We start from the raw sequence: 19,763 nt of genomic DNA, 5'->3' as shown, positions 1-19,763 counted from the left end.
ATTTCAAGAACGACAGACAACTACAGTCAAACTACGAAGCTGAAGTCAGGGTTTACTGTGCTCTGGAAAAAGTTGACGACCATTTCATTGTTCTCCATAACTTCGAGTATACTCACCACCAATATCGCTTGTGTAACCAAACTCATGTCCGGAAAGGGTGTCCAAAGTGTAAAGGGAAAAAGGCTGCGAACAAAGAAGGGGAATGTGACTTTTTGATCTTGGGCAAGAACTATGCTGTAATTATTGAAGTAAAAGACATGGCGTCTCTTGGAGTGAAAGAAACAGTTGATGGATCTAAAATTAACCAAGTTGGGGAGTGTGAAATTAACAGAGCAAAGCAGCAGCAAGCTTTGGGTGGAACCTTTCACAAATCGCTGGAGCAGAGAAAAAGAATGGAGGAACTGATTCACTGTATCGATGAAAATATTACCGTTCTTCACTTCACTGCGTATCCAAATTTTAGCAGGCAATTCCAGAGTGAGTTTCAATTGACGGATGCAGAAATGTCTTCGATAATTTTTGAAGAGGATCTTATAAAACTTGCAGAGGAAAAATAAGTAAATTTCGTTACGGATATTTTGGAAGTCGAAACTGACAATCAAGATTCGCCACCAAAGAGCAGATATGTATCTCAAAGAGAGTGGTGCACCATTGACCGAACTAACTGCAATCAAGAAGGGACCTTGTTAGAAGAAACAGAAGAAGAAAAAACTGAGAGTGATTTGAATAAAGATGAGATGACTGGAGACCGATCAGAAGGAACAGCAGAAAAAGAAACTGCAGACGAGCGTTTAGAAGGTGGTTTTAAAGAGGGTGTTGAAGGGAGTTCTGAAAAGGAAACAAGCGAAGAAGAAAGTTCTGACGAGGAGGAAAAAACAAAAGATTTCTGTCTAACAGACGAAGAAATTAATAGTTTCAGTGTATGGCGGAAGAATAACATTAGATCTGTCATATTGGATGAAGAGGATTCACAAGAAGAGTTGCTCAACAAACATGAGAAAGCAAGAAACATGTTGCTTGCGATTTGGGGTACTGATAAGGACAAGTTTGACAAAGAAAAGTGTAGTTTGGCCCAGTGTATTGTCACCGTTAGTGAAAAATTACGAAGTGGAAAATTCACTTTCAGAGGTAAAAACCCAAATGTCATCTCAGCCCCTGCAGTAATCAAAGACTGCGTTGGGGTATCAAACTTAACTCTACAGCAAACCAGCTTGTTTAATTCAAGTGAACATTTACTTTGGATCAATGGACCCGCAGGAGCTGGCAAAACCGTTATCTTGTGTGGAAAGATTATACAGATTGTCCAAGCTAATGATGCTGATGTGGTAGTATTATTCCGATTTTGTGGGCAGAGTAACACTTGTTCACTGTATCAGGAGGGATTCAATAACGCTGACATAAAATATTTGGAAATTTGCGATGTGTCAGAGGACACACACACACCCTCAAATCTACACTTCCAAATATCGGAAGGAAAATCATCAGTTCGTGTCATCATCTTGATAGTAACAGGGTATGTTAATCTCACGTGGTTCACGGAGACAATCCGCTTGCTGCACGGTTATCACGTGTTCGTTGACGATATTCAGATTTTGATGGAATACGATGAAACACCAGAACAATACGATGATCTGTGTGCTGCGCTGCTGGAACTATCACGATCTAAAACTGTTCGCATAGCTTGCGACATTGCGCAGTATTGGTTTGCTAATCAAGACGAGGATATCTTCAACCTAACTAGTTCATTAGCTAAACATTTATCGGTGAGCCAATTGAAAATTGTATCTAAAAATTTAAGAAATACTTACGATCTATCAAACATCCTATCGATACTTAGAGCCGAGTTTGTTGGATACTACACAGGTCCAGGACTCTGTTCTGACAGTTTGCATGCTTTAAACATGGTCCTACCTGAACAGAAACCCGGCCATTTCATTCATGGCCCCAAAACTGTGGTGCATATCTTGAAGACTAATAACGACCCATTGACAATCAATATCATAAACGATGAATTGAATAAACTTTGTGGGAGAGACGTATTGAAAAATTCTGACGTATGCATAGTTCATGACAATATCACTACTGATCTAATGAATCTGGTTTCTCAAAATCTTGAAAAACGATGTGACACGAAAGACATGATAGCTCTTTTTGATGGTGCAGATTGTTTTTCAGCTGAGTGGCCAGCAGTAATTGTGCTGCAGGAGATGAGAGAGTCAAAAGATAACCTGGTAACACTTTATCTTCAAATATCACGTGCTCGAGTTTATTGTGTCGTTGTTCTATTCTCAGAGAAGGGGAGAACGTTTAAATACAAACACATGTTTGGCGTATTAAACAAATTAAAAGATTTCGCACATTTATATACTTCATTAGATTTAATTTTATAATTGTTAATGTTATTATGAACGATTTACGATTTTGTAGTCTCAGATATTTTGTATCACTTTTATTTTAATTACAGAAATATTTAGACGACTATCATCCGTTAAATAATGAGAAGAATTGTATTTGTAACTCATAATAAGTTAAGACTGTGAACTTGATAAACCTGACCACATTCTGCCAAATATTGAAAATTAATCTAAATGCCAACTTAAGATTTTATACGTACTATGGTATTGACGTACAATGTACATGGTTGATAAAGATATTAATTTATTCAACTTAATATGCTATGCCGAAATCATAAAAAAGTATTCGCTCTTCGGATCATTCTCCTCCTATCATGGACTAGTCCACCCTCCTCAGCTATAATATTCAGTTCAGCCAAACTTTTTCTTTTATGGTTAAAATAAACCGCATTTGAGACTTTTCTCGAGACAGTCGAGACTCGTTTAGTGATCTGTCTCTTGAACTCCCTCCCGAAAATCAGGTGTATGAGTGGGTTCATGTTGCTGTTGATGAGCATGCTCAAATCGTACCAGTTTATAATATAAGCAAATATCCTCGGACTGCATTCTAGTTTCCCGATTGTCTCATGAAATGCACTGTCGTAGCCGATAGTCCGTAAAACCATTACTAAGTCATATGTTATGACAAAGGAGTATACTAACAGGTAGGAGATTGTCATCGATATTATCTTTTTCAAGACAATTGAGTTGCTGCGTTGTGAAGGAGCAACGTTGTAGAACAAGTGCCAGCCTGGAAGGGAAATTAGGTAATAACGTGCTTAGTATTACTATTAGGAGATAAAATATATTTTAAATATCCATGAGTGATCGAAAGATTATGTGGAAGCACAAAATCTCTTAAAAACAAAATCACTCAGTTTAGTTTTTATTAGAAAATATGGCAGACAATTTACCTGTTGTAACATTGGAGAAGATGAGAATTAAGAGAGGGCTGTACATGAGAACAGTCTCCAGAACATCATACGCCTCATGAGTCAGAGCTATCCATGTGTACTGACAACTTGCCCAGAAGAAGTTGAAAGTGAACTCAGCAAACAGAATCGGCAGGATACAATATGACACCAATGTGAACATCTGCGGGAATTCGGTTGTAAGATTTCAGGCATGCACGAATTATCACGAGGTAAACCACACGAATAACAAATGTGATAATATAGATATTTTTCAAACTTGCTTCTGCTTGAAGATGGCATTCATGTATATATTAAACTATATATCGTGACGGTATGTATATGACGGTATGTATATGACGGTATGTATATGACGGTTTGTATATGATGTCTATCGTCTTTCAATAATACAAACTATTAAATAACTTAGTACTTACCCAACAGCCGATGACCAGTAGCCACGTAGTTCGAATATTAATGATCCGTTTGTACTGTAGCGGTCTAACTATCGCTACTGCTCGAATCAGAGAGGCTAAAGCTAGGTTCACTAATGTAGCTGAGGGCATCCACGCTAGCAGTACTGAGAGTAAATGAGTTTACCTCTAAATTTAAACGTATCTACCTCACTGTATTCCAAATAACAGAATGAGAGAGGTCCACGACCAAAAAATGAATAGACATCCACTATAAAAATATGCAAGAACAAAGAATGATAACTATTATTCCAACTTTAAATCGAACTCAGCACAAATAATAGAATAGAAAGTTAGAAAGTAGTTAAACTCTGCATACCAGCGAACAGTCTGCACAGGAAATCATCTAACAGACCCTTGTCGAACCATTCTCGGAGATAGAAGAAGTGGAATCCTTTGTGGAACCCGATCAAGCCCGTGATTGTGTCCGTTATAGCTGCAAATAGGTAGATGGATATTAGTTAGTAGTTAGTTAGTGATTATATACAAATTGTATCTAATCACTAACTAACTATCATACAATTCATACAATTCATACAATTCATACAATTCATACAATTCATACAATTCATACAATTCATACAATTCATACAATTCATACAATTCATACAATTCATACAATTCATACAATTCATACAATTCATACAATTCATACAATTCATACAATTCATACAATTCATACAATTCATACAATTCAATTAAGTTAGATGTACCTTTAAATTGTTAAAGAAGTGTGATATGAGAGGAACTATACAATGAGGTGATCATCATGTGAGGAAAACTCCAAAGTTAGTTGATTTGTACCTAAGTAAACAAGTTTATAACATACCTAAGTTGATGAAGAGAAAGTAGCAGGTATTTGTACCTAAGTAAACAAGTTTATAACATGCCTAAATTGATGAAGAGAAAGTAGCAGGTATTTTTAAAACCGCCTTCCTTCAGATAGTTCCAAATAACTATCGAGTTACAGGTTACTGATAACAGTCCTAACACCAGATGTACAGTGCCCAGCGTGTATTCTGCGGATCACGGAAGGTTATCAGATCAGTCGTGAAGTGTTAACATCTTTATTAATATGGTTCATAAATAATAGATTCCTAGGTTGTATTTATGTATTTAGAGCTAAAATCAGATAAATGTTGTCTGGTAAACTACCTAGAGGTTTGTAGAGGAGTAATTGCTGGGACCCATTCTGAAGGATCAAGTGCAGGTTACCACTGCAGGAGATATTATCAGTATCATGAAGAGAAATGTCGTGGTCCATCATAGCTCAATCCTTTGCATCTTTTATAGCCTTAGCTTTATACTTTCTCTAGCAAATATGCTAAGTTACAGTTACTGTGCCGTATTCAAAGATTGGAATAGAAACCGAGATTGAAAGGATCGATAAAATGCATATGTAGAAATGAATTGATTTGAGAGTTCATATTGACATCGATCATGTTATGACTAAAAAAACCGCCTAGAACAATGTAGAATTCAAGTCAAAATAATGATTAGTCTTGTCGGTTAATCGTTTAAACAAATCGATGGTGGCCGTTGAAATCAATATTGACTAAATCTTGAAAGGTTACTGATATCTGAGCGATCTTGATTTTCTTTGACCACTGATCTGCTTTTAAGTTCCGGTAAATCGCGGCGAACTCTGCTTATTTTGCACAGTAAATAGGAAAACAAAAATAGCAGTGGCATGCTGAGTACTTTGTTAAAATATTTATTCAAAAAGTTTGTAACGTGACTGATCTAAAGTTGATCTGAGGGCCGTAAACATTGGTAGACCACAAAATTTAACGGACAGTACTGCTGTTCGTAGTTAAAGTCTATTCCCCAAGTAAGCGGCAGTCATTGAAGCAGAACAATTTTAAGTATGAACCCGACAGGTAATGATCTATGCGGGTATCCCATCTAATACCGTGCTGTACGGTCCGTGCATCCAATATCTGATTTAGAATATAAGCGCTGTATTGGGAAAGTTTGAATGGTCTGATCGATCTGAAAAATTGCATGGGTAATATTGAATATTTAGTTTCTAACTCTAATAAAAATTTGAAATCAAGTTATTAAAACTTCGTCGTATTTTGAACGAAAGAGATTTAAATGCATTTTCTAGAATTTTGCCTGTTTTCTTGGACTGTTTTACTCATTACCCTTTAGGCTAATATGTATGGCACTGTTTTGAATTGATACAAAGACTAATTTGTTCTCCGTAACTGATGTATCTGTTTAGACTCAGAATAGCGACGGTGCTTTAATAATAGAAGAGAATAGAAAACAGTTTAAACGGATTCTGAACAAACGCAATCACAAATGTTGCTAATTCAACCGCGACCTTATCACGAGACTCCAAATAAAAGTGCTCGACTGTATCAAACTGCGTAAATGGCTGCCGTAAAACGATCATACGACCTACTAATAGCTCCAAAACTACTAATAACCGGTGATTGCAACATATACCACATCACTACAAAGAGATTTTGGTACGACAAGAGGTCGACAAAAACTTCCTCAGAAGGACGAATGTTCGGCCTGAGACATGAGAGGCTAATGAAAACGGAGACTAATCCACCGTCAATACAGGGGGTTAACTTCCGGACAGACTCTGTGTAGAGGTAAACAGCGATAATGGGCACCTGGTTGGGTAAGTGGTCACTACTTAGTGGGTTCGTGGTCCGACCTGGATTATATTTATAACTTTAAGAGGCACGTTACATAGAGCAGGGCGTATTGTTCAGCAGCTGAGATAAAATTATAAAATGAGGGTCTGCGACAAGTTGTTAAATTGTATAGTGACAGGGTGATAGTGTCGAGTGTGGGAGCTCTGACATCATTTATATTACTGGCGGGAAGTACCGGTTGTAGTGGCTGTTTTTAGTCTTGAGGTCAGAAGAAGATTAGGTATGTGTTGCAATTTTAAATTATGCATGTAACAGTGTCAGTAGCATGACGCAAGGCAAGGGAATCTGGGGTCTAATTTCGGTTCTAATTCGGTTCAAAATAGAAAAAAAATTGAATTCAATCTACGATTTTCCAAGATGACGCTTGCAAAAATGTTTCCATTTTTGTAGATTTAGAGAATAAGGAAACAGTTTGTACCGGAAAATCAAAAGGCCGGAAAACTACGACCTATGAGATTGAGATATTTGGGATAAAATACATCACACGAAACTCGAGCAATCGCCATCAGCAATTAGCACCATTCAGTAAAACGACGATGGTGCCATCAAATCGTGAACGCCCGGTCGTGTTGCGATGAAAATAACTGACGGTATAATTTCATGTTATATGGGCCCTATTACTAATAAAGTCATAGCCCGATATAATGGCTCAAAAGTATTTTGGGGCTATCACAATCTCTGATAATTCTCCAAGATATACAATTTGCTTGGAGTGGTTATGGCAGTAACAATGCTGTTAAATGCGTAGCGTTTCAAGCAAACGTATGCATACGCAAACGTATTTGTCGCCGAAAATTCGCGTATTTCGATTTCCACTGTGGAGTAAGAACGATTTTTTACAATAAATATTTTACAGTTTTAGTGTTTAGAGTTTCCCAGTGTCCATGTTGATGTTATTTCTATGTTGATTTAAACTCCCAATGCAAATAAATTGTATTAGTATTACTTTTACTGAATTTGACACCAGCAATCAACGTGATAGGTGGTGATTGATTTCAAATTTTGGGGGAATCAACGCCTGCTATCACATATCATGATCAGGCCTGTTCTCAAGTTTCTGCTGCTTTGAGTTAAAAAAACTTAATTCAGTAGGAGGAGCTGGCACGGTAAAGTCGGTTATAATAGATGAAAATGCATTTGAATTGAGTCTCAGGGGACAGCCATTAGATTTATCCAACGTCAAAGACCATCTATATTGTGATAAAAACAGCAGTGTCTAATATGACTTATAGTATTACTTGTAGATGCTTGCGACCATATGTAGATTGTAGGACGAACAGTAGCTGAAAAACTGAAACTTAGGGCGTCAGATATCGGTCAGCAATTATTATTGATATTAGTATTGCCAGAAGTTATATCATTATTCGCACTGATAGATATTGCTTCATCCCGAGAGTAGAAACAATGGGCAAACCCAAACATTAATTAAATCCGTGGTAGTACAGATGCTTTGCTATTGCAAGATCCCTCAATGTTTAAGAATGAACTCTAATTAATTGACATGAAAGGGACAATAGAATCGAGCAATCCCCTGATGAAGGTATTGGGTTCTGGTGGCGGCCTTTTCTTGGGAGGATTAATGACAGAAAATAATTCATTATTTCTTGCTTGAACTTAATGTTCAATGTTCATTCTGACACAGCACTTTCTCTTTCTCTTCGGTAGAACTTAGTGCGAAATTGGATAGTCTAAAATAAAGCTAAAGCAAATGAAAAGATCTCAGGGCGCGGGCGTGTTAAAATGCATTTTGTATCTTTTCCCTGATATTGCAACTACTAAAACCACAGCACTGAAAATGTGAAAAGCGTCATTAAGAAATTGTGGACGCTAATGACATTGCTGCCGTTATTTTCCTATCAGATAGTTTCTAATATGATACTCACACGGATACAAACGACCACAAATGCGAGACAATGGACTGTTATATCGGAAGACAACCAAATCGGTGGCAATTGCATAATTTAAAAACAAATCGTTTCGGCAATTCGGTAATTTGTCGATTGACACATAACGCACGGTTAAGGCACGGTTAAGGCACAGTTAAGGCACGGTTAAAGCAACTGTAAGGCAAACTTAAGGCACAGTGAGGAACGGCAAACTTAAGGCACAGTGAGGAACGGACACTTAATGCACGGTTGATAGAGCTGCATTTTGACATGCTATGTTTCAGATCCGTAAGGCGTAAGCTAACACTATCCAACCTGTACCCAGCTGCGCAAACGATCCGCTTATTTATTATAAATAAAATTAACTTGTTCGTTATTACAAGTAAATTAATGGGCGAGGACCTCGCTTACGATCTTATAATCATATTAACTAACTTTGATAACAAGTTAAAGTTATTATTGGTATATTAATATACTAGTGTATCCCGTGCCTTCGGCAGGGACTTCACTATCGCAGTTGAATTGCAAACGTATAAACGGTGCAAAAGCATGAACTCGCCCAGTCGAAACCGGCTGCATTTAAGCGCTCCTACTAAATCGCTCGCCCAAATTTTAAGAAAATTCTTGTGAAAAGGCCCTTTAGGCATGAAAGAAGGGCCTTAAATTTAGTTAAGAACTTTTATTTAATAAAAATCTTAAACATTAAAATTATGCATTAAGTTTTGTCACATAATAATTACTGTAATATTAAAATTAAATAAATTTATAAACCTTCAAATTCTGTTTCTAAAATTGAATTGTGAATCAAAATAATAATAAAATGAAACGACTATATTTTCGTTAGTGAAACAAATATTTTTAAACGTAAAAAGACATATTTCGCTTTAGTAACCATTATGCCTTAACCGTGTTTTAACCGTGCCTTAACCGTGCGTTTTGTGTCCACCGACAGATTACCGAATTGCCATCGTGGCAACTATATAATACTAAGTATTAGGTATACTTCTACTACTATATACTGTGTCTATCAAATATCAAGAATTTAAGACTGAATTATTAAGGTATGTATTTAAGGTAGGCACTCCAAAAGGCTCAGATTTGGAGGATTGAATTAAACACAAACTTAATAAAAACCTCCCCAATCACTATTCAGATACCACCACATGTCTAGACGGAAATATAAAGGAATATTATCTTGTCTTAGTGAATCGGACAAGCCTGTCATTCATCAAAGTTGAAATTGGGCCACAGCCTATTTCCGCAAAAGAATAAAAATTCATACTTATGTATGCATTGTTGGACGAGTTAATATTAAAATTACCGCGTTGGTTTAAAATTAGAATAATTCATTACCGTTGTAAAATATTCGGCATGGATGGTTGCCATCCCTCCTGACTGTGTCAGAATCTAAAGTTAAAATTATGTTCGACGGTTTTACTTTTTATTTTGTATGTATAAAACTTTAAAATTAAATGGACCGTAATTGAGCTCTTTAATGCAAGATATCACTAACAGAAGCCATCAAAATGTGCAAAATGCAGGATCTTGTCCTGAGATATCACTTGAAGTAGAAGTGAGACAACCGTCGTCGGATGTCGATTGTCGAGCAAATGTCTCTGCAATTACGTAGATCTAATCAATGATTTGTACTGAGAAATTGTCATTATTCGCACTTCATTGCAGTGTATCTTAGTTAAGAACATCATTATTTATTACTGTGTTATGCAGCACCTGCCAAACCAATTAGACTGCCCAATTTGAATTACTGCAGTGAAATGTGGGTTTTATGTGTTTGCTATGGAATAATTAACCTGGATAAGCATCTCTTCAAAGAATAAACATCTCTTCGAAGGCTTTGAGTTGGACATAATCGATTTTCTCCTAATTTTTATTTAACTCAAATCCTTATTCCTTAGGGATTAGAAGCTCCAGAAGCTAGCCCAGGAGATGGCTCCAACCTGTGACCATTTGCAGGTTAGCTAGGCTGCCCACTATTCTTACTTGTAACTTATCACATATGGTACACCGTTACTTCTTCCTCTTTTGAGTGAACAATATAAGAAGTGGTAAGTGGAATTATCATGGTTAGTATAACAGCATCGATATCATATTAAACAAGAATCAAACAAGAATCAAACAGGATTCAATCAGGAATCAAACAGGAATTAAGCAGGAATTAAACAGGAATTAAACATTCAAAATTATAATTAAAACTGTAAAATCAGACTCAATATGGATCGTACTTATCTAGGTTTACTAACAATCCAAATATATTTTCTGGTATATAATTTCCAACAAGCTTTTCTGTGCATGAATGTGTTATCAATAGTCCAAGGAACCACCTCAAAGAGTTATAAAGGTAGATCTGATGGGCACTGGAGAACATTTTCTCCAGGCGCTTACGAACAAAGTTTAAAACTGTCTATAAGTATATGCTATCAGGAAGGCACCTAGCAAAATGGGGGTGCAAAATGACCACAATCATGGTCATATCATGGCAGGCAAGTGTTGTGAAGTGTGATCTGTTCGATACTTATCATGTAATCTATCATATTAACACAAAGAGAAGGAACTACGAATAAGAGTGTTCCAGAGACACTCTCGCTCCCTCTAAAGTTAACCCTATTTGAGATTTGGTGCATTGTTAAGGCTTGAGCTCCGTACTAAGGCTTACTTATAGCTTTCCAAGCCATTGCACTTACTCAGGGGTCATTAATTAAGGGGAGAGGGGCGTTTGTTAGTGTTACGCCTGTTGTTATTGACTGTGGTCACGTGATATGGTTAGGGGACCGTTTGTTACTGCACGTGATAGTTTTTATACTGCACGTGATCACTTCTCCTGATAGAACTATAGAAGGATTGTTTGTTCCTAGTTGAGGGGGGAGGGGTTTTGTTTGTTACTCCGAGTTGTAATCCAGTTGAATCACTTCCATTTCTCCGATATGATTCTTTCGATTAAGATTATATACTGAGAAAGCCACTAAGGCGATGACCAGAAGAAGCAATGCACAGGAAACTGCTACAATGAGATGGGTCCAAATAGGGGACAATTTTCTAGAATCGTCCATGCAGATACTGGTCGGTCTCCAGGGATCCCCCGTCCCACCAATACCACAACTACGAGCAAACAGTTCAGGAAATCGATACAGATAGAAACCGCTACAATCTCTCTTTTCGACAAGGTTGTTATCCTTATCCTCAGCCTCTCCTAGAGTTCTGCACAGTCCCTTCTTTGACCAGATTATCCGGTAAAACCAGGAACCTTTAACCTGGGTAAAATTATCACTTTTACTTAATATCATCTGATTTATTCCGTTACACTGACCCACTTCCGGACACTTATCAGCTATCTCAGATGATCCGACCTCCACTATGTTTTCGTGAGGTAGCATGAACTGGTACCACTCGCCTGGTTGAATCCTCTGGAAATCACAGTCACCACAATCGTATCCAGAACCCTTCACAATCGTCCCAGAGAGATCACACTCTGACATATCTGAGTTGTTGAAGCCCTGACGGTTGCTGAGTCCCTTGTGGGAGGTGTTGCCCCCGTAGATTCTGTGGGTAGACAGGTCACTGCAGTCAGGATAGTCGGAGTTAGTGAGCGTTGTAAGTGGTTTTAGGAGGAAGAGGAAAACTGCAACCAACATGCTACAAACATTATGAGCTTTAATATTGACTAGCTTTGTCAATAAAACATTTGTCAAAGACCTAACCCTAACAAGAACTGTTAATTACTTCCTTGCATCCAAGGTTCTCAATGTTTTTTATTGAAATTTTTAAAATCGATCAATTACATACGTACCACTACCAGTTTACACAATAATGACGAAAAACAAAAGATCTGATATGAGGGTCACCAAAAAAGAGATATCGAGTGGAGATACAACTTCTGTATGCTGCACAAGCATACAAGCATAATTTAAACATTTTAAATACACTAGGAAATTACAAACATGAAGCCACTTTGTCGTACAATCTGGATAATCCTGCACATGCTATTTGTAGGATTTGTAGTTTTTGTGTGCTGACAGCTCGGTGAAATTCCATTGTTAATAGTTAGTGGACCACAAAGCAGCCCTTTGCCCGGAGTCTAACATTTCGAAGAAATTTCGTATATATAAAAGAATACCGATGTCCCAATTGTGCAAAGAGTTTGTATTGTGTTGACGAACATACCTGCTGTATTATATACACTATACAGGCATGCGGCAGGCATAGAATTAGATCCAGGAAATGGAATATCGGAAGACTATGCGAGGTTATAAGATATGTTGACACACGCTGTAACCCCTTTTGATCGGGTTTACAACGTGTAGCAAAAGATATGGGACTCTGACCCAGCTACCGTCCTTATGCCCGAGTAAGCTAGATACTTAGATGTTCCGAAGAGCAACTCAAAGACATTTCAACAGAGTGTAAACTTAAAACTATGAACCAGTGATACCGGGTCATACTGGTAAAATATTTGTTTCAAATATCAAGACCGTCGACGAGTTCAACTCGGCGCACGTTGTGGTAACTCATGGTAGGTTATATAATCAGTTTTAACCTACAAATGCCAACCTGATAGCTAAAAATCTCTGTTGTTGTGATGAATAGTCACGGTAGAAGTTAGCAACAAAATAAATGAAATATGACGTTGAACGACATTTTGTTTAAACTGAATATAGGCCGCAATAACGAAATAAAAGATGAGTGACTGGTGAGTGTATGTGCATGTGTGTGAAACATAGGTTTTTATACTCCATGTCCGTATCTCCTGTCCTAAATACCATGAGTAGAGGACTAACTTAGAGACGGGAACTAAATCTCAACTCTTTGGACACTTTTTGGAGGACACCATCTATCACGATTTGCCCACTACACCCAAAAGATATGGAAAGATCGCCTCCGTAAAAAACAAGACTTCAAATAACCCACTCCTTACCTCACCACACCAATTGATGACAAAATGTGATGCTTCTTAGTTCTATTAAAGTATTAACTGAAACAAGCTAAAATACAGAAGACTAAACCATGCTGTGAGGAGGGATGGTAGATTAAACCTGGGGAGGTATAAACAACGAAGACGGTCACAAAGCAGCCTATAAAGGTTATAGAGTTCTAGGTAGAAATAGTATAATGAAAGTGGGTAGGGAGATTTAATTAAATGGTCAGGAAATGAATTATCAATGAGTTCACGATTCAAATAGAGATCTAAATGTTAGGATAAGAGCTGACTGCTGAGTCTACGCCTATTTATTACAAAGGAGGGCGGTAACAAAAGAAAAAGGAGAAATAGAGGTGGACTACACTTATAAGTTATCACAATTCTTTGCTTTAACATATGGTTAATGGTATAAGGTTTAGGTAGCATAGTAGCTTCTTTTGTTAGGGTCTAACACTATAAAGTATAACTAGTCTCTGAACAGTACGTTGCTGCAGATGATTAAAATCTATTTTATCGGATGTTATTTAGGCGGACATTACGTGGGCGGACATAATTATGATAAATATCTTTGAACGTTCATGAATCATGGTAGCTGGACTTTAAATTTGGCGGTCGTTACGTGAGCGTTAAGTGAAAGTCCTCTAGCGCTCACGACTGGTGTAATGTCTGACCAAGTAAAGTCCGATAAGGTTAACAGATCATCAAGTGAATTAAGCAGTAAGTTAGTAAACAGTAAGTAGACAGTAAGTGCTAAAGAAAGCAGCGTGCTGAGTAGAATGTGAAATTGAAAGTCGTTTTAGAACTTGATATTATATCAACGGGAAGAAAATTGAAGAGTCAGATACAAAATATTTTATCAGGGAAGGAAAGGTATGTGCTGTATGGTAAAATGATAATATTAAAGTATTAATTATCGACTGTCTATCGAAGACGCGGAGTTAATTTTATTGTGGTATCAATAAAAAGGCATTTTATCATATATTATTTGGCACAATAGAAATTTTCGAGATCATCTTTAAATGTAAATTGATTTTTCTAAGTAGGCAGCGGAATCTTTATCGTATTTACATGTTTACAGACTCCACAATTATTTGAGAGGATTATATACTAATAAGGTGAGAGTCGTCCTATTTACAGTCGATTCATTAAATAAAACAAATACATGCATTCAAATGAGTTAACTAACTTTACATTTTAATACATAACCATTAACCAGTCTTCATAGTGTCAAGTGTCAACATTGTTGTCTGGATCTTTTCAATTTAGAGGAATATCTTAGTCTTTCAGTGGATACAAATGCGACAAATTGTCATGAGATGGGGGTCCGGTCTCTATACCTGAGACTGGTTGGAAATTATTCAACCAACCTGCATGTCTGTGCATGATTGGATTTAATTTTTAACGTAGCTAAACTTAAAGATGCTAGAAATGGTTGAAATGCCCGACTATTTACCGGCAAAAACCGTTTATCTCTAGACGGCTAACCTATTATATTAATTAACGGAACTCTTAATTCAACGGAAACTCTTAACTTAACAGAAACTAGCTTAACTTAAGTACTGAAACAAACTAAAATGGTCTGACTACACATTATTTTAAACGTAGGGAGCTGAAGATAATATAACGAAGAGTGTAACAAAGTAACCCAAGGTCCTTTGCCTCTTCTGGAGAACAAAACCAGGTAGAGTCAAAGCAGGGACTATTCACGAGTTCACGGTACTATATTGTATAAGTGATATAGTTGGAGACATGTTAATGTTCAATGTTAAGTCTTTGCTACACGTTGTATACCTCTCGTGCACGCCGGCGCGCGATCAAAAGGGGTTGCAGCGTGTGTCAATTAAGTCTCAGTGATTATTTCTCACAAAGGATAGAGATAACAAAAGGAAAGGGAGAGCTCAAGAGAAGAGCTTAGCTGTTCTCGAGTGATTGCTGTAAGATGTGGTACAGTATCTAGAATCTAGATCTATTTGTACATCCACTGATTTATATCACAGGTGAAAAAGCCACCACTGTAAAGCTGTAAGTGTAAGGTAGATTACCCCCTGCAGGTACTGGACGGTATTCAGTCTTTAGGAGCTTATAAACTTCTGAAATATACTGCTAGACGGTTTATAATGATCTGCGAAAATTTGACCCGTCTAAACTTATAAAAATATTATCCTAAAGTTTGGATTGGAATTTTAAAATGTACAGGTTTTGAGGTTTTCTAATCTCCTTACAGGCGGGCAGGACACTAATTCTAAACCTTTCAGTTTCACGGTATGATTTTTATACCCGAGATTAAGTATCACTATAATTATCACCTCTGATTGATTGAGGAGCACTACCCAGAGGCATTACTCGTGGTGAGAACAAAGCTACAATTCAAGCGGACACTACATACATGCTACATAGTCATAAAGAGGTCTCCTCCTAGTCGTTGGAGCGGCCTGCATCACACACATCTCTTCAACGGTGTAACATGTTCCTCCATTCCACTCGTTTTAGAGCTAACTGTTTTACTGCGTCTCTGCTGTTATCGACATGCCTGTAAAGTCAGCCGCACCCTCGAGTACACAGGCCATCCAGCCTTTGCAGTTTGCGGGGTCGTCCTCTCGGTCTCTTTCCATAGTTTGGTTTCCAATCCAGTAAAATATTGGGAAACCGTGTCTCTGGCATTCTGACAACGTGTCCGTACCACCTTAGTCTAGCCGAACCGATGAAAGTTTCAATAGACAATAAGCGGACAGGCGATGAAATTTGACAAGCTAAACGGAGAAATAATACAAATTTGTACGACAAATTCTATGTTTTAATTTATCACACGACCCAGCATTTGATCAATGAAGGTAGCCATTCTGGCGGAGGGGTGCATGCGAAGTCTTTCAAGCTTTATGTTGTAAATAAAAGCCAAGGCTGTTATTGTCAGCTACTTGGCAGCTACTTGGCAGTGTCAATAGGTACTCAACGGATACTTTATAAGCTTCTGAAAATGAACTTTCACGAATAATCTGTGGATATTCCAGCCATTTTAATAGATACCGCGTTTACTTAGGTAACTGCTAAAGAGACTGGGTGATCATGAACCAAAGTTTCATTTCTAAATTGCATATTTTCGTATAAAGATATGTCAAGTTATGGAGGAAATGATCACTTTTTGATCATGAGCCGTGGGAAATGAACCATGGGAGTGACCCTGCATTTGATCTAAAGTCTGCATTTACCGTATTACTGGCTATACTGATTACTGATAATAGACTGTTAAACTGACAGTAGATTATAGCAGATAATAGACTGTACTGACAGTGTCAGTAGATTCTCTTTACAGCAGCAATTTAACCAGAACAATTTAGTAATTTGCATACAAATTGATCTAAACCGGTATATTTAAAGTAAGAACCCATGCTGAATAATGAGTTCTTGTTTACTACTCAGTATAGTATACCGCCCTTATTATGGTTTGAAGACGAAAAACTGCTACTGCTAGCGAGTAAATACAACAGTAATTTTCGACAGAAGTTTAATTCTATAGAACAACAAAGTACAAACAAGTCAAATGTCAAAGAAAATACGAATTAGAGTGGCAGAGACATTTTGCCTAAACATAAAATAAACCGTATTTGAGATCAAGCGATCATAGATTTGACTTAAGCCTCCTTTCTAGGGCTTCCTTAGAAGGCTTGAGTTCTAAGGAACTGAGGCTAGAGTTCTGAGTAACTCCCAAATTCATTAGACGTCTAACTCTAATGATATTGTTCTACTTATGACTGTAGTAAACACCAGCCAGCGAGATTATACAGTAGTTGTACTAAAAGTCAATAACATTATCGATATCTTATATTACTAGCTATAGTCTAAACTAGTGTAATAATAGCCCCACAAATATCGAAGCGGGCTGCAGCGCAAATAAGTAGCTTTAAGGATTGAGCTGCACCCCATTAAGGATTGAGCTGTACCACTTTACTTAAACTTATGAATAATTTATAGCTTGGTATTGTTTATAATGTGATACTGATTGTAATGCCTAAGTCATTTATATATATATAATATATATCTATATTATAATTCGAACAATTGAAACAAATCAAACTGGCGGGCAAACGATCCGTTTCATGATATGTATAAAACAATACCAATCATCAATATATTTATTTATATATATATATTGAAGTGGTGTAAGTAAGGTGTAGTGTAACTGCAAGATAAGGTGATTATTTTATTTTTACAAGCTCTGACCCACACATTGATATAAAAGTCAAATATGCTGCACTGTAGCACTAGCAGGGACGCTCATCCTAAAAGTACATAAATAGTAGATTAATTTTTTAAGAGCATCCGGCAGCTGAAACCGTTTTAATTCGACGTATTTTTGAACGCTGATTCAGAAACAGAATCATACAACATGGTATAAGATTAAAATGCTTCCCGGACGAGTTATCGGCGAAATCTGTTTAGATCACGTGGTCATATCATAACTATAAGGGAGTAGGATAAATATCATCCTCGCAACAACGTGGAAAGCAAATCTCAAGACAGAGCAAATCAATCATACAAAAAGTAAAAGGTTCATTTAAGTGATTAACATCATCAAAGTAAAACCCAGACGACGCGATGCAAATCATTTTTGGATAACGCTAATAGCTAGTTAGTGTTAGTGTTACGCAGAAATAATGATTTGCATCGTCTGTTAGTAACAAGATAACGCAAAGCCTTTTCGTAAGAATAACTGTTTAATATTGTCGTGTTTAACTATTCACCTTTTGAGGAGGCAACCTGGCAACAACAAAACAACAACAAAAAAACAACAAAAAACACATCCACAATCCAATTTAATAACTTGCTATATTGTGCACTAAGTTAACAAGTGTCGACCAAAATATAACGAATCGTTTAATAATAATATCACTATTCCGGGGCACCTCAACAAAAGCTACTCAAGCTATTACGATATTCTCACAGAAAAATAAAACTAGTACGTTCATGGTTCAGTAAGGTGGATAATTTCCTATTTGCTATTAATATCATAAATGTTAGACATGGCCCAATACCGATCAAGGAATACAGCATTGTGGAAAAAACTTATTGTGGACAGCTTCAGTAACCAATTGATATAATTAGTATCCAATTAGTATAATTAGAAACCAATTAATCTAATTTTGTACATCAACTTAGCTTGATTAATGCCAAGCCAATTCCGTCATAATTGCGTTTGAAGATGCAAATAAAACATGCAAAAACAAAGATTTATTTACTTTATAAAAAGTAAACTGCGAGACTGAGAGCGAGAAAAACAAGTCAAACTCGAATACAGTTTACGCATCAAATACTATTTCAGATTGGATTAATACTGAAAATTGAGCCTGTCGTACCACGTACGTCGGTGCGTACTACTACTAACAACAACATAAAATAGGTTAATGCAGGAAATGAGAAATCAAAAATCATAATTGGGTTTTAATTGAATACCTCAAAAGATCGAGTGACAAATGAAAATACAATTACTGGCAATGGTGAAAGTGTTGTAATTGTATCATATCGCCATCGGAGAGAAATATCTCTCGAAATAATTTCCGATACCATTCTTTAAACGTACGCCAATAAATATTATAATTGCAGTAATGATAATAAGGATAACAATGTACACACAGGAGTACTTTTGGTTGATGAGGCAAAATTCTCAATTTTTTAGAAAGTATAAATAGCAACGTGAACTTCCTTACAAAGCAAATGAGAGGGACCATTCAGATAAGGATTAAGGAGGGTACGCAATCGTGTTTAATTTGCAGCCTTTTTTGTATTATTTTGCAATTAACATGACACAATATCATGTCATGGATTGCTCGATTTCCCGTACCATGACATGTAATTTCATTAAAAATTATGAGAAATGCCGCCGCAGAAGTTGAAACCAGACGAACAAATTAATACAAGTTGTTATGACATGAGGTGCCAAACATCTTGATGAGAGGGCGTTAACCACGTGCTAAACCTCGTTTTATTGAAAACGTAGACAGTCGGGTAACAGCTGTAGGACAGTTCAGACATTTGACAAGGAGAGAGAGGGTCATTGGAGAGTTATAAAGCAATCTGCCAATAAACAGAGACGTGTTCAATCTACTACGACAAATTTAACAAGGTCAACTGGAAGGGGATCCCAGGACTAGTTCCACGGAAATTAGATCTAAAACTAGGACATGGTGTGGAGAGGACAGGAACATTTATATTACTAGGACTACAGTTGTAGACAGGTTGGGATGGGATCCTCCTACAATTTACATAGTTGGCATTCCAATACTGATTAGCTAGTTTTTAGTTTGTGACGTGTCATGCTTCATGACGTGTTTCATTTTTACAGAAATTCAATTAACTGAAATTATCTAGATACAATTCCGTTCGTTTTCTCAAGAACAGTTGAATCAATCAACGTTATACCCTAAAGCTGGACAGCCAAGTCCATAACATTAATAATGATTAATAATTATTTTTCAGATGACATATATAAATGAAACG

The 19,763-nt window shown here is 36.9% G+C and overlaps 1 protein-coding gene across 2 annotated transcripts; it reads right to left on the bottom strand.

The window, feature by feature from the left end:
- Positions 1–2,485: 2,485 nt before the first annotated feature.
- LOC134822897 (uncharacterized) lies at positions 2,486–6,693 on the bottom strand. 2 transcript variants are annotated; one of them, XM_063834169.1, is made up of 5 exons: positions 4,607–6,693; positions 4,097–4,213; positions 3,742–3,884; positions 3,308–3,488; positions 2,550–3,144 (listed from the first exon to the last, which is right to left on the bottom strand). In XM_063834169.1, the coding sequence occupies exons 3-5, from the start codon at positions 3,868–3,870 to the stop codon at positions 2,687–2,689; spliced, it is 768 nt and encodes a 255-aa protein (XP_063690239.1). In that variant the 5' UTR covers positions 3,871–3,884; positions 4,097–4,213; positions 4,607–6,693; the 3' UTR covers positions 2,550–2,686. The 2 variants fall into 2 exon arrangements, with proteins under 2 accessions (XP_063690238.1, XP_063690239.1); XM_063834168.1 differs by lacking the exon at positions 4,607–6,693 and having other exon boundaries at positions 2,486–3,144; positions 4,097–4,581.
- Between the last annotated feature and the right edge of the window lie 13,070 nt (positions 6,694–19,763).

This window comes from Bolinopsis microptera, chromosome 11, assembly GCF_026151205.1.
Source record: "Bolinopsis microptera isolate Bmic1 chromosome 11, MBARI_Bmic_1.0, whole genome shotgun sequence".
Classification (NCBI taxonomy): Eukaryota; Metazoa; Ctenophora; class Tentaculata; order Lobata; family Bolinopsidae; genus Bolinopsis; species Bolinopsis microptera.
The sequence above is the reverse complement of the archived record's forward strand: the minus strand, read 5'-3'. Positions and strand labels throughout refer to the sequence as shown.